This window comes from Lytechinus variegatus, chromosome 3, assembly GCF_018143015.1.
Source record: "Lytechinus variegatus isolate NC3 chromosome 3, Lvar_3.0, whole genome shotgun sequence".
NCBI lineage: Eukaryota > Metazoa > Echinodermata > Echinoidea > Temnopleuroida > Toxopneustidae > Lytechinus > Lytechinus variegatus.
The window spans coordinates 75,024,142-75,039,699 of NC_054742.1; the positions used below are offsets into that span (position 1 = coordinate 75,024,142).

At 36.5% G+C, this 15,558-nt stretch overlaps 1 protein-coding gene across 2 annotated transcripts in view; it reads left to right on the top strand.

Moving 5' to 3' along the window:
- The window catches only part of LOC121411931, a 69,623-nt gene that overhangs the window by 40,853 nt on the left and 13,212 nt on the right, over positions 1-15,558 (top strand). For both annotated transcript variants that reach the window (XM_041604841.1, XM_041604840.1), the window contains exons 5-9: positions 2,087-2,297; positions 6,812-6,945; positions 8,731-8,998; positions 11,889-11,992; positions 14,088-14,229. In XM_041604841.1, coding sequence (XP_041460775.1) covers positions 2,087-2,297; positions 6,812-6,945; positions 8,731-8,998; positions 11,889-11,992; positions 14,088-14,229 — 859 coding nt within the window. The remainder of the gene's footprint in view (positions 1-2,086; positions 2,298-6,811; positions 6,946-8,730; positions 8,999-11,888; positions 11,993-14,087; positions 14,230-15,558) is intronic.

The following is a 15,558-nucleotide window of genomic DNA, read 5'->3' on the forward strand; positions in this document are numbered from 1 at the left end:
ATCATTATCATTATTTTCAAAGAACATTAAAGTATGGAAATTGGCCAATGATTGTTAAATAAATGGAGCATGATCATCTTTTCTTATAAATAGGTATAACTGGAGATTTTCATCAATGAGGGGAAACTACCAGAAGTCAATGATAGGTTGAAAAGGGGGGGGGGGGGCTGATAATACTTCCAATTATACGCTTTAAAAATTATGTGTTCTTTTCATCATGTGATCGTAGTGTCTTTCCTTACTGTCGCATATGTATTCTATTATTGTTGGCCACCCAATCATATTAAAATCTGATGTAAATTCTGTGAATTTATCCAATAAAACACACTCTTAGTTTATAATTTCTTCATACTTTTCTTCATACTTTTTTTTCACACACTCGTTTTTGGGCGTGTGCATTACCAGTAATATAATTGTGTAAAGAAATAGAATAGAGACATGTACTTCAGGGGGTATTTACCAAAACCAAAACAGGCTTTAAGTTTAGCACACACTATACAAATAATTGCACTAGAATCCGATTGAAACAAGTTGCCAATATGATCACAGTGCAATCACATCAGAGGCCAGCGCACACATTGCAATGTAGCTCTTCTTTTGCACAGCAAATTGGTCATCATGTCATTGTCTAGGACAAATCTGATTTGTTAAAATGATTTGGTCTGCAATCCTGCAATGAAGCGGGTCAGAGTTGCAGCACGTTGGTACACTGTGATTTAGTTGCAATTGGATCTTAGTCACATAGTGTGTTTTAAACTCTGCCCATGTTATGTTTATGACTGTTGAAATCAGTTGGGGTTTTGTCTTGATCATGTTTAGGCCTAATTTATTTTTTATACCCCTGCCAAACAAAGTTTGAAGGGGTCATCAGAGTAAGGTCGGCTGTCACTCCTTCGTTGCAAATCTTTTTGTGCAAACTACTTCCTCAGTTTTTAAAGCAATTCTCCTGAAATTTGGAACACACGTTGGTCTTGGGGAAAAGATATACAGGACTTATACCCCTTTCATAAACCCAATTATGCGGCTAATAGCACTATAATTTGGTCGTAAAAATGGAGGAGGACCAGAGTTATCCACATTATTTTGATGATGCTATTATTCGCATAATAGCAGCATCGGGACAAGATTTTGAGTTTATGAACGCATTTCCAAATTATGCGGATAATTGCCATGGTGCGGTCACAAGGTCACCCTTTTCCAACACAACCGCATCGGAGGGGGCGTGTTCAGTTGTCATGACGATTATCCGCCTTTTTCAGGACGGGCGCTCGTAAAAATAATGCGGCTTATTTTCGGAGTTTGTGAACGCAATTTTTATTGAATTATCCGCATTACTCTTAGGCGGCTAATTGGAGGATGGGTTTATGAAAAGGGTGTTATTGTTTGCATAAGTCTGAAAATGTGTTGCTATGGTAACATATTATGGCAAAAATTAGCTAAGAGTCTTGCAGTTTGAACTACTTCCTAATTTTTTGGCAGTTCTTATAAAATTTGTCACACAAATTGGTCTTAAGGTGAAATATATATTTTGCATGTGTCAGACAAAGTGTTTCCATGGTAACAACATATAATGTGATGAAAATTAAGTACCGGGTAACAATTTTATGGTTAGAACTACTTCATCAAATTTTAACCAATGCTCATGAAATTGAGCTCACACAATCATCTTGGGGTAGAGATGGGCAAGACATTTTTTCCATGTGTTGGAAACTGGGTTGCCATGGTAATTCCAAATTATAACAATGTGTAAGTATCTTGCGCATTGAACTACTTTTTCATTTTATGGCCTATGCACATGAAATTTGGCACACACACAAGTCTTGAGCTAAAGATGTGCATGACTAATTTTTCACATTTGTCAGAAATTGTATTCCAGTAGTGACCACATATTAGAACCAAAATTGCAGGAAAACCCATTATGCATCAAACTGCTTCCTAGTTTCTATCTGTGCTCATGGAAATTGACACAAAATATTCATCCCTGGGTAAAGACATGCAAGATTGACTTTTTAAATGTGTTTGAATTTACATTACCATGGTAACAGCATAGGGCATGGTATCAATCTCCTATCATATCTTTCCACAGGGTGTCTTGTTCCTGATCAGAGCATCCCTAAATATTTTGCACAACTTGGCAAAGGCACCAGGAAACAAGCATGTTTATAGAGAAGAGAAAGTGGCGGAGCATATGGAACTTTATCTTGAGGGCGATCCTTATCTCAAGGCGGTTTGCATGATGACACTCGCTTACATCGTTGAGGAAGGTCAAGAGGAGATTTTAGCTGAGAAAGGGACCAGTAAGTTAGATCACTTGATCAGTTGCATAGGAAATCACTGAAATTATTAAATATTATTGAATTTTTTTGCCATGGTTACCTACTAAAGATAGAATCTATTAAATATTTACTGTCTCAGACGGACAGGATAGAAATGGGTTTCTACACTTGTCAGTGGTCTTTTGTTTTTTCTATCTAAACAAAACAATGCTGTCAATTCATTTTCATTGCAGGTGTTAATCTAATATTAAAAAGTTGACTTCCCTGGCATATGAATGTAATTTTGAAGCAAGCTGTAAATTTTACTAGGACAAAAAGTTTTGTCACGGATGGACATTTCCAGTATCACAGATGGGCATTTGGCGTCATGGCTTGACATTTAATATGTCACAGATAAACTTGAAGAAAAAAAAATTCTGTGTCCACAGATTCCAACATGAACTTGATTTGTATTTTCATGCCATCTACTCACATACCAATTTTTTCAAAATTCTGTTAAATATTTATCAAGTTATCACCCAAAAGCATTTTGCTTATTTAATGAGCTTTGACCTTTTACCCACAGACTTCAAATTCGAACTTGAATTTCAGTGTCATCTACTTACATACCAAAACATTTTTAAATTCTGTTGAATATCTATCAATCAGCCAGAAACCAATCTGCATCTATAATGAGCTGTGACTTTTGAGCTTGGACTTGAGGACTCCAAATTTGAAAATTACCTGGATTTTACTGTGATCTACGTACACCCCAAAAATATTTAAAATCTGTATAGTATTTTTGAAATTGTCATGCCGAAAGAAGTTAGGGGGATGAACCGACAGAGCAACATTTAATTCCCCCTTGAGACTTTGTCAGCGGGGGGAAGAAAATGCTTGTGTGTGTGTTGGGGGGAGGGGTTATTTTGGGGAATATTTTTGAAATGCAATACTATTTATTAGATTTGTGCGATGAAATATCTCCCCAAACAGATAAAACACAATTACAAAATAATTGAATAAGAAATCCCCTACATGTACCATTGTAACACAATGCAAATTTTGTCCGACCGTGACAAAATTTTGTCCGTCTGTGACCCGGGAGGGCCACTTCCATTCACGAGTGGATACCTTGCGCGACCATGGGGTCTCGAAAAGCACCCTTAACACGTAATTTCCATATTCTGAAAATGCACCCCGTAACAAGTATTGGGGTGTCAAACCCTACCCTTAACAAGTATAGGAAACAAATCGATACTCTTGGCAAATATTCCTGAAATGAACCCCTAAACAAGTACAGGAATGTTTTTTTGTTACGGGTCCTTTGGTCGTCGGCTTTAACTTACTGGTTTAGAACGACCCCACCTTCTACACCTCGCGCAAATCGGACTCGAAACACGAAATTCGACCCTAAACATGTAATTGTCCTAGCGAAATAGATACCCTTTTTGTCTCACCTGCGAAGCAAAGTGAGACTATAGGCGCCGCTTTTCCGACGGCGACGGCGGCGGCGGCGGCGGCGTCAACATCAAATCTTAACCTGAGGTTAAGTTTTTGAAATGATGTCATAACTTAGAAAGTATATGGACCTAGTTAATAAAACTTGGCCATAAGGTTAATCAAGTATTACTGAACATCCTATTAGAGTTTCATGTCACATGACCAAGGTCAAAGGTCATTTAGGGTCAATGAACTTAGACCATGTTGGAGGAATCAACATCGAAATCTTAACCTGAGGTTAAGTTTTTGAAATGTCATCATAACTTAGAAAATATATGGACCTAGTTCATGAAACTTGGACATAAGGTTAATCAAGTATCACTGAACATCCTGCATGAGTTTCACGTCACATGACCAAGGTCAAAGGTCATTTAGGGTCAATGAACTTTGGCCGAATTGGGGATATCTGTTGAATTCCCATCATAACTTTGAAAGTTTATGGATCTGATTCATGAAACTTGGACATAATAGTAATCAAGCATCACTGAACATTTGTGCAAGTTTCAGGTCTCATGATTAAGGTCAAAGGTCATTTTGGGTCAATGAACTTTGGCCGAATCGGGGGTATCTGTTGAATTACCATCATAACTTTGAAAGTTTATTGGTCTAGTTCATTAAACTTGGACATTAGAGTAATGAAGTATCACTGAACATCCTGTGCACGTTTCAGGTCACATGACCAAGGTCAAAGGTCAATGAACTTTGGCCGAATTGGGTGTATCTGTTGAATTACCATCATAACTTTGAAAGTTTATGGATCTGATTCATGAAACTTGTACATAAGAGTAATCAAGTATCACTGAACATCCTGTTCGAGTTTCAGGTCACATGATCAAGTTCAAAGGTCATGTAAGGTCAATGAACTTTGGCCATGTTGGGGTTTTTTGTTGAATAACCATCATATCTCTGTAAGTTTATTGGTCTAGTTCATAAAAAAGGGAAATAAGAGTAACCATGTATCACTGAACATCTTGTGCGATTTAGAGTAGTATTCAAAGTGAGCACTGCTGCTATATTGAACCGCGTAATGCAGGTGAGACGGCCAGAGGCATTCCACTTGTTTCATTACTTTTTGTGTTTTTGACACCCTTATCACGTTACGTACTTAAAATGCCCTATCGTGAAAAAGACATCCTTTTTACATGTTTTTTTGGTCACGCATGGTATCCACTCATCAATGTAAGTGCCCCTCCGGGGTCTGTGACAATATTCAAATTCAACTTTCGCATATGAATATTTGTTGATCGGGGTATTTGTACATGCATGTTTCAGGTCTTTTGCTAGCGAGATAGCTCAGCATGTTTTTGTTTAAGTTTATTTCTCCAGCAATAGAACATTAAACTTTTTAATTTTATTTCTGTCACAGACGGACAAATTTGCATAAACATGAATATGAAAATGTGGTATGACCATTCCTTGACAAATTATTTCCAAATATTCTTTTGCATTATTTTTAGCAAACTGGTGTTTCATCTATAATTACTTGCAAAAACAAAACTCAAGGAAATCTAATGATTGTCAAAATAGGACCAAATCAATATTTCTAAAAAGCGTCCGTCTGTGACAGCAGTGTTCAACTCCCCTATTCAAAAGCGAGTCATTCCAGTCGCTTTCTGGACCTTAAAGGTCAAGTCCACCTCAGAAAAATGTTGACTTGAATCAGTAGAGAAAAATCAGACAAGCACAATGCTGAATATTTCATCAAAATCGGATGTAAAATAAGAAAGCTCGACATTTCAAAATTTAGCTTATTTTTAACAAAATAGTTATATGAACGAGCCAGTTCTCTCCAAATGAGAGAGTCTATGATGTCACTCACTCACTATTTCTTTTGTTTTTTATTGTTTGAATTATACAATATTTCAATTTTTATGAATTTGACGATTAGGGCCTCCTTGCCTGAAGCACAAAATGTTAAAATAATGGAATTCCATGTGTTGAGGGAGGAATGAAACCTTATTTCACATGACAATGACAAGAAAATAGAAATATTTCATATAATATTAGTATTAGTATTTTTCATATTCTGAAAATGCATTGAAAATGCATTGAAAAGTATTGAAAACAAAACGATACCCTTGGCAAGTATTCCCTGAATTGAACCCCTAAACAAGTACAGCGATATTTCAATGTCACGGACGTCGGTTTTACCTTTACCTACATCATTGGGTTTATTACAGCCCCAACTCCCACACTTCACGCAAGTCAGACTCTAAGCAAGCAGTGTTGACTGTTGGGGCAAAAAACACATCCTTTATTTTTTGTCTTTTTACCCTCACAAATTTGACCCTAATCACGTAACTTTCCTTGCGAAATAGATACTAGTACCCTTTTTGTCTCGCCCACCAGAGGTGAAGGCCAGACTTAGGGATTCAAATGTCATCCGTCGTCCGTCTGTCGCCATACGTCCGTCACAATCCTAATGACACATAACTCCACAACTGCTTTCCAACCAAACTTGGATGGTAGATGGACTTGGGGGACCTGCATGTTACGCTGCAGTCGGAGGTCACATGGTAAGGTCAAAGGTCTTTTTCAGGTCAACATTAAAGTTTACATGCAAGACTCTTATGACACCTAACTCCGCAACCGCAACTTTTTCATCCAACCTGGATGGTAGATGGACTTGAGGGACCTGCATGTTAGGCTGCAGTCGGAGGTCACACGGTAATGTCAAAGGTCATTTTCAGGTCAACGTTAAAGTATGACACCTAACTCCGCAACCGTAAGTCACTTTTCAACAAAACTTGGATGGTAGATGGACTTGGCGGACCTGCATGGTATGCTGCAGTCAGAGGTCACATAGTAAGGTCAAAGGTCATTTTCAGTTCAATGTTAAAATTTACATGCAATTATGACACCTAACTCCCTAACCCTGTGTATTTTTTCCCTGCTTAATGACAAATTTTAATGTAGTTTTATGTGGAATTACTATTCCAGATTTGATAGAGTATCTAGTTGAAATCTATATTGTTTTTATTGTATTGCTTCTTTCAGATACAATATAGTATCTAGTTCAAAACCTAAATTGTTTTTCTTGAATTGCTTCTTTTCAGACACGATAGAGTATCTCGTTGAAATCTTGAAGGATGCCCAGAATAGCAAAGACAAAAGATGTCAAGGGTTATCTGATCAGGAAGTAACTGCTGCTTTAGGAAGATTAGCTGCACATGACAACAATAAAAAGAAGGTATGGTGTAATTTACTCTTTTTTTATCAAAGTGCATGTCTGGTCAGGGCTCCTAATGCTATGCAGGTCTTAAAGGCCCAGACCCTACCCCAAAATGAAATTGACAAATCACATACCAATCGGAAGCTAATAAACAACTTAATACAGAAATTCCAGCTTTATGCATTTTCATCACTTAATAGCTGAGTATTTTGCTGAAGAATAGCTCCAATTTTCTGGCTTGAAAAAGAGACTTTCCTGTAAATGCTTTCACCAGCCATGAGACTGTAAAATCATGTTCTGTTAGAAGCTGGGCAATTCAATAGAGTTGTACCCAGAAAAAGTGGGTGATATTCCCCCATTCAGATTATGCATTTTATTTTTTTCACTTCTGTCACATAGATATATCATATATCTTTTCTGCAAGCTTGAATCTATAAAATGTACAGCTTTTGACAATTTTTCACTATACTTTATTTCCTGCTTACCGGTATTTGGCACAGTTTTCGAATTATACCTGCATTCAAATAATGTGTAACAAGTTTTCCTGACATAAGCGATAGCAATTGAGGCCAAATAAGAACTAAGAAAATAAATCGCAAACAATCTAGTGAAGAATTGTAGCTATCCATCAATTTGAGCACTGAATAAATTGTAATTGTCATTTTTTTCTTCAAATTGAAAAAAAAAATTGAATTCAATATTTGAAAAGCATAAAAATTACCCCTTTTTGTCTCGCCCACTCGCCCACTTTTGAGCCAAACTTGGATGGTAGATGGACTTTGGGGACCTGCATGTTATGCTGCAGTTGGAGGTCACATGGTAAGGTCAAAGGTCATCTTTAGGTCAACGTTGAAGTTTACATGCAAGACTCTCTTATGACACGTAACTCCGCAACTGCAAGTCACTTTTCACCAAAACTTGGATGGTAGATGGACTGGGTGTACCTACATGTTATGCTGCAGTCGGATGTCACATGGTAAGGTCAAAGGTCATTTTGAGGTATTGTAATTAGGAGACCTGCATGTCTTGCTGCAGTCCCAGGTCACGTGGTAAGGTCAAAGGTCATTTTCAGCTCAACGTTAAAGTTTCTGTGCAAGAATCTCTTATGACTAATAACCCTGCAACAGTAAATCACTTTTCAACCATACTTGGATGGTAGATGTACTTACGGGATCTGCATACTATTGTGTTGGGAGGTCACATGGTATGGACAAAGTTCATTTTGAGGTCAACATTAAAGTTTATGTGCAAGACTCTTATGACAAGTGTTATTCTTTTCTAGTCATTTCATAATGAAGTTTTGATACAATTCTGTTGCATACCCTTGCAAATCGCAATATTTCTGGTTATTTTCATAAGCGGGCAAGACACAAAATCGCTTTTGCCTTGTGTGAAAGAGATAACTCGCCGGTCAAAAGAAGCATCACTTCATCACAAATAAATTCCTATATCATTTATAAAGTACTTTAAAAATTCAGCTGTAAAGCTATCTTGACCAGGCGCTTTACCCAATTTAATCTGTTTAACTGAATCAAGTATTTCTGAGTATTAAACATATATCCCCCTATATAATTTCACTTTCTTGCGGGGTAACTCTGCGCTAAATCTCAGTGCCTGGGCGAAATTGGCTAAAAAATCACCGCCCTGTCACCGAGTAGGCTAATTGACTCAGAACGGGTCTTGGGAAGTTCAAGAAAAACTGGCAGACTGAAAACATGGCTTCTGATGGAATGCATGGTATGTGCCAAAACATTAACATCATTAAAATGCATGTTATGCATCTACCATCTTCTTATTTAATAGATTGTAGAAGCTGGAGGTCTTCCTCTCATTATAAACATGCTACATGAGAAAACTACAGTGGCACAGGAAGCTGCAGTGAATGCATTGTGGAGCTTGGCATTCTGTGATGATGTGAGTGAGAAACTGAGAAGTAATTCAGATTGCATGGAGATATTGCAAGAGCTCTCAGTAAGTTCATCGCCGGAGGTCTCAAAGGCAGCTCACGGTGCATTGTGGGTAATCAACAAGGAAGGTGAAAAGACAGACCTTGAGAAAAAGAGCAAGGAAGGTAAAATTTTTCAAAGAATTAAAGCCCAGCTAAAACTTAGTATAGTGCCAATAATGTAAAATATAATCAAGTATCATCTACTGTAACATAGACGGGTCAATATATGGTTTGACACGGAACAAATTGCAACAAATGATTTCTGGCAGTATTTGACCTCAGGAATAACATACTAAAAATCTACTAAAATCTGCATACAGGAAAGTAGTTATTTACAAGAGGGCGTCCAAGATGGCCGCCATTCACTGAAAATGGATATAGGTCTCTCATTATCCACCCTAGAATCCTATTTCGGTTCATATTCCATGGTCTAGTGGGTAAACGAATCTATTGATAACAGTTAGAGTGAGTATTAGCACTCCAGGTACCAGGAAAATCCAAGATGGTGCCCAAAGTGGCTGCCTTAGGCTAAAAATCCACAATTCATACTTACGTGGCTTTAATTTGGTTTCTATTCAATAGTTTTAAGGGTGAAGTAGTACATCATGACAGCCAGTGGTCTGGAGTGTCCCAAAATCCAAGATGGCTTCCGAAAATTGAGTTTAAAATGGCTGTTTATATGTAGCTCATATCATATCCACCTGTATCGGCTGCACAGAAACGCTGTAAGCGTAACATTGCGCTAACACTGCATCTTGGATCAACATCTGGGATCAACGCTTGACATCGCAATCTGTATATTATTCATTAATAAATCAGCTACTAACAACATGGGTAGAATGACCACATAGAAGGCACAGAAAGCAACGTTAAGGCGCCGTTAGGCAGGAGTGTTGTTAGGAGATTTGAGTAAGGCAAAATCTATAATTTGTGCATAGTGATCTAGATTTGACTTGAGATTAAGTTATGATTATTTGCACATCCTTCAATTTTAAAATCTCATCTAGGAAAGGGTAAAGGAATGTAATTTATATAGGCCTACAAATATTTACTTATTACATTTTAAACATGAAATGAAAGCAAGTAGTAAATATATATTTACTAATTTAATTTAAAAAGATATCGAATAAGCTTTAAAACGACAAGAAAATTAGCCTATCATGATATTACAATGGAGATTCTGCAAAAAAAAAATGCAATGCCACTTTTCATCAATTTCTTTTGTTTAAAAATGCATATTCTTTGGAGCCTTTGACCAACAAGCTCTGCTTTTACCTTTGCCTCATATCCACAACCAATTACAACAATACATTATAGTTCTTTTTTTCTATTGTTATATTAAGTATACATTTTATATTTTATGATTTATTTATGCTTATCTATGATAATTTGTATTGTATAATATTGTTTATATTGTATAATATTATTGTTTGTACTGAGTTGTTGATTTTGTTTAAAATGTGAAATGTTGATATGAATAAACCTTGAACCTCTTCACAGACTTCACTCATGCTCATGAGTATTTTCCAATGATGATTATCATGCGATAAATTCCATCAGTTATTGTTCTTCTTTCTAATGTAGGGTCTATTCTTTAAAATGTCTTCAAACACTTAAAAAAATGATATATCTTGGAAGGAAAAAAAAATCTTGATGAAAAGGATCATATCTTGGCACTAATCAACATTCCCTGCTATATACCCATTCTTAAAGGGGTACTTCAGGCTTAAGAAAATAATATGGTTCGAACAGTAAAGTGAGACAAACAAAACACTGACAAATTGATGAAAATTGGAAATGAATACAAAAAATTATGTTATGGTATCTTAAAATTTTGCGTTATGCCCTATTTGGTGAAATGTATAAAAATGTCTTCAGGAATATGCAATGAGGGTCTGTTTTATCATACAAAATTAGGTTTGATGTTGTATGAAGGTTTGCATGGTGGCATGTACAATCGCTGTGGTTTACAGTAGGCCTACACATGTGGAGTAATAGAAACAGTGGATAGAAGAAGAAAAATAAATGGATTGTTAAGTTATATACCTCTTCTTTTTAAGTTGAAAAAGGGCATAGAATTTCCAATCTTTAGTTAAGTGTTAAAAATTTTCAGCTCGTGCCTGGCGCCCGCATTATTTGATTGTTGAAATATGTAACGTCTTCATGGCTAATTGCAAGTAGTAGGAATTATGGCCTACCTTTTCGATCAGTTCAAAAAGTGTATCAAAAATTTCTGCTGGCGCTTCGCATTCATAGTATAGTTGCACACACATCTTTTTCAGGATAACAGACATTGTCTAGTATGTCCAAATTTTAGGAAAAAGTATGTAAAATTTCAATAACAAGAAATTGCTCACGCTTCGCGCTCACATTATATGAATACGGATTATGATATACCTGTATGTTCATTTATAAGAATAAAGATAAGAAGTAACTATTAGGACTACCCCTTCAAACAAACAAACAAAAATCATGTTCGAGTGGCCGATCGGGGAAAATATGGCTGAAAAAAAAATTGTGGCACCCCCCCCCATTGGCGATGGCTGGATCTGCCCCTGACAAGGATGTATTTCATTTGTCAAAAAATCCAAGGTAGATTCTAAAATATCATGGCTGCTGTTACCAACTCATATAACAATATGATAACTTACATGCATTTAAGTGTGGGCACCAAAATCATTTCTCACAGTTGGATATCGTATGAACTATGTCCACTTTTAAGTAACAGCAGTCACTTTAGAACCTATTTTTTTAAGCCACCTTGCATTTTAAGGCAAACTGCATATCATGGTAACCAGTCCCAAATTATTTTTTGACCCTTGAAACCCTAGTGTAGACACCAAAATAATATTCCCTATGTGTATTTACAATGTTCTATGTCAGCTTTTAAATAACAGTCATTTAAGACCCCCATTTTTAAAGCCGTCTTCGATTTTTGGATATACCAGGTACTTAACACCTGACTATCCTTTCAACTTAACCAAATGTATTACTTGACCCTTTAAACTTTCAGGTGCAGGAACAATGAAGAGTGTTCAGAGTAAACAGCAGCATGTGATGATCAGCTACCAGTGGGATAATCAACCATTAATCCTTCGAATGAGAGATGAAATAAAGGTAGTTTACTACATGTATAGGTTACTATTTTAGTATGTTGGCTCAGTTAGTGTCCACCTCACATGGAAGGTCTGGGGGGTGTTTCATGAAAGGATTTGTCGGACGTTTTATCCGACAAGTCCTATTTTAGCCGACAGTTACCATAGGAACACTGCCTCCCAGCCAATCAAAATCATTGAAAGATGTCAGATCTGACAGCTTGTCGGCTGAAAATATTGATGAAACGCTCCCCAGGAGTTCAAGCCCCGGCCATGTTGGACCAAGAGTCGATAAAGAATGCTGCTTCCCTGTTCGGCGTTCAATGATTTAAGGGATAGAGCAACATCAATCTGGTGTTGCTCAATGGCTGCTGGGCGCACAATCAATTGGAGAGAATATGTCTTATTTTTAGATCCTATTTCTGATCTCTATTTCAAACTTTGAAAATATGGATTCTTTACTCCAATATTTGTGATGTTTCCATCTACTTCCATGCTAGTTCCTGTTTCATGAACTTGCCCTTGAATATATGTACACAGATTTGATGCGCAACAGCACCATATCCTGCTGAACTATAGCCATGCACTTCCTATTATAACAAGACCATGTCTTCCTCTTTGTTTTTGTTTTTTTACCCTCGCGGAATAAAGAGGTTTCTTGTTAAAAGAGCTAAGCACACTTCCAAAATACATTTATTTTGCATATTTATTGCTTTTCCTATGCACCAAAATCTTTGCTGTTTTTGTCTCACCTGCATAGCAGAGCGCCGCTTTTCCGACGGTGGCGGCATCAACATCAAATCTTAACCTAAGGTTAAGTTTTTGAAATGACATCATAACTTAGAAAGTATATGAACCTAGTTCATGAAACTTGGCCATAAGGTTAATCAAGTATTACTGAACATCCTATTAGAGTTTCATGTCACATGACCAAGGTCAAAGGTCATTTGGGGGCAATGAACTTAGACCATGTTGGGGGAATCAACATCAAAATCTTAACCTGAGGTTAAGTTTTTGAAATGTCATCATAACTTAGAAAATACATGGACCTAGTTCATTAAACTTGGACATAAGTTTAATCATAGTAGGATCCATGGTTTTATCAAGTATCACCAAACATCCTGCATGAGTTTCACGTCACATGACAAAGGTCATTTAGGGTCAATGAACTTTGGCCGATTTGGGGGTATCTTTTGAATTACAATAAAAACTACAAAAGTTTTTGGATCTGATTCATGAAACTTGGACATAATAGTAATCAAGTATCACTGAACATCCTGTGGAAGTTTCAGGTCACACGATCAAGGTCAAAGGTCATTTAGGGTCAATGAACTTTGACCGAACTGGGGGTATGTGTTGAATTACCATCATAAATTTGAAAGTATGTTGATTTAGTTCATAAAACTTGGACATAAGAGTAATCAAGTATCCTGTGCGCATTTTAGGTCACATGCTTTGTTGAATTACCATCATAAATTTGAAAGTATGTTGATTTAGTTCATAAAACTTGGACATAAGAGTAATCAAGTATCCTGTGCGCATTTTAGGTCACATGCCCAAGGTCAAAGGTCAATGAACTTTGGCCATAATGGGGGTATCTGTTGAATTACCATCATAACTTTGCAAGTTTATTGATCTGACTTTTGAAACTTGGACATAAGAGTAATCAAGTATCACTGAATATCCTGTGCAAGTTTCAGGTCACATGATCAAGGTCTAAGGTCATGTGAGGTCAATGAATTTTGGCCACATGGGGGTATTTGTTGAATTACCATCCTATCTCTAAGTGTATTGGTCTAGTTCATAAAACATGGAAATAAGAGTAACCAAGTATGACTGACATCTTGTGCGAGTTATAGTAGTTTTCAAAGTCAGCACTGCTGCTATGTTGAATCGCGCGATGCAGGTTAGATGGCCAGATGCATTCCACTTGTTATTTCTTCGGTGCTGGTGCTGGTTTGGTCTTTCAGAAGGCAATTCTCCCTGAGGATTTTCCTGTTAGATTTGTCTTGATAGAAGTTTGAATTCATATTTATAACTAATGAATGACTGTCTGAATTATTTCCTTTTTTGATTGCAGAGTAGAAGCAACAAATATTTGTTTTGATTCTTTGCAGAGAGCTGGTTACAAACTGTGGGTAGATGTTGACTGTATGTATGGCTCTACACTACAAGCCATGGCAGAAGCCATAGAGAATGCATGTGCCATTGTTATGTGTATATCAGAAAGGTACAAAGAGAGCCCAAACTGTAGAACAGGTAAAAACAAAATTATGTAGGGTAAAGCTAATTATCTGTATTTGCAAACATTGTTTTCATTAAAAAGTCCTTAAATTAAAATTGATTGTCACCATATCATAGTAGATCTAGATCTAGTTTATTAACGTTGACATAACTCTGTGAAATCATGAAATTACTGTATTGAAGATTACCAACACTGATATGCACATGTGGGGCAGTGTATATTATGCCTGTTGCTGAGAAAAACCACCACCACACATTGTATTCTATCTCATCCTTTTTAACCCCATCCTCAGGAAGGCTCTAGATGATTCAAAATTTCCCGTCATCAACGAGAATGATGTCATTTTTTAATACTTCTAAGAATCTAAGGAATAAACTTTCATAAAATAACATATGTCCTCCAAACATATGAACTTGTTATTGAAGAATATCTCATTTCTTTTTTCCTTTTTAAGTAATGCATCTTTCGTATTGCCCTTTATTTCCACATGTTTATGTAAAAGCTTGGTAGAGACAATCTGCCCAATTTAAAGATATGTTACTAAAGAGCATTTACTCATGTATCCTATATATGAAAAACCATCTACACCTTATTTTCAAATCTCTTTGTATTTTCACACATGAATCATTGTATTGATGATTGCAATCAATCAATGGACCTTTCACATAGAAAATTGGTACCCTGAAACTTAACTGGAATTCACCTCCAGAGTAGAATTTGAATTTGTGATTGTGCTAAGCTTTCGGGATTCTAGTTTGGTTTCACACATGCTAAAAATTTGTCATTAGCCTTATTTTGAACTGGAATCATCATTCAAATTACAAATTTTTTTACTGTGTGAAAGGGCGGTATGCCTCATTAGCCACACATCCTTTGCGCTCATACAAATAAATGAAAATCTATCATTTTAAGCCCCCCTCTGTCGCAATCCATACACATAACATTCCATTTTATTTTGTCTCTCCTGTTCAATTGAAATTCAAACATTAACATCTCAATATCATTAAGAACTCATGATGATACCAGGGTCAGTGACTATATCAAACTTATTTTAGATAGTGCAAATGTTTTCAACAATCGTATTTTGCCCATTTAAATAAGATCTGTCTGTTTCCACCTATTCAACAAACTTTTAATGTGACTTAAAATAGATCTCTTAAAATCTCACAGAGTAAAGGATGTTTTTGCTTGAAAGAGCCAATTACACTTCCAAAATACATTTGTTTTGCATATTTATTGCTTTTCCTTTGTACCAAAATCATTGCTGTCCTTTATTACTTCGGTGCTTGAGGTTTGGTTTGTTTGTCTCGCCCACTAGTGGTGAAGGCGAGACTAAGGGATCC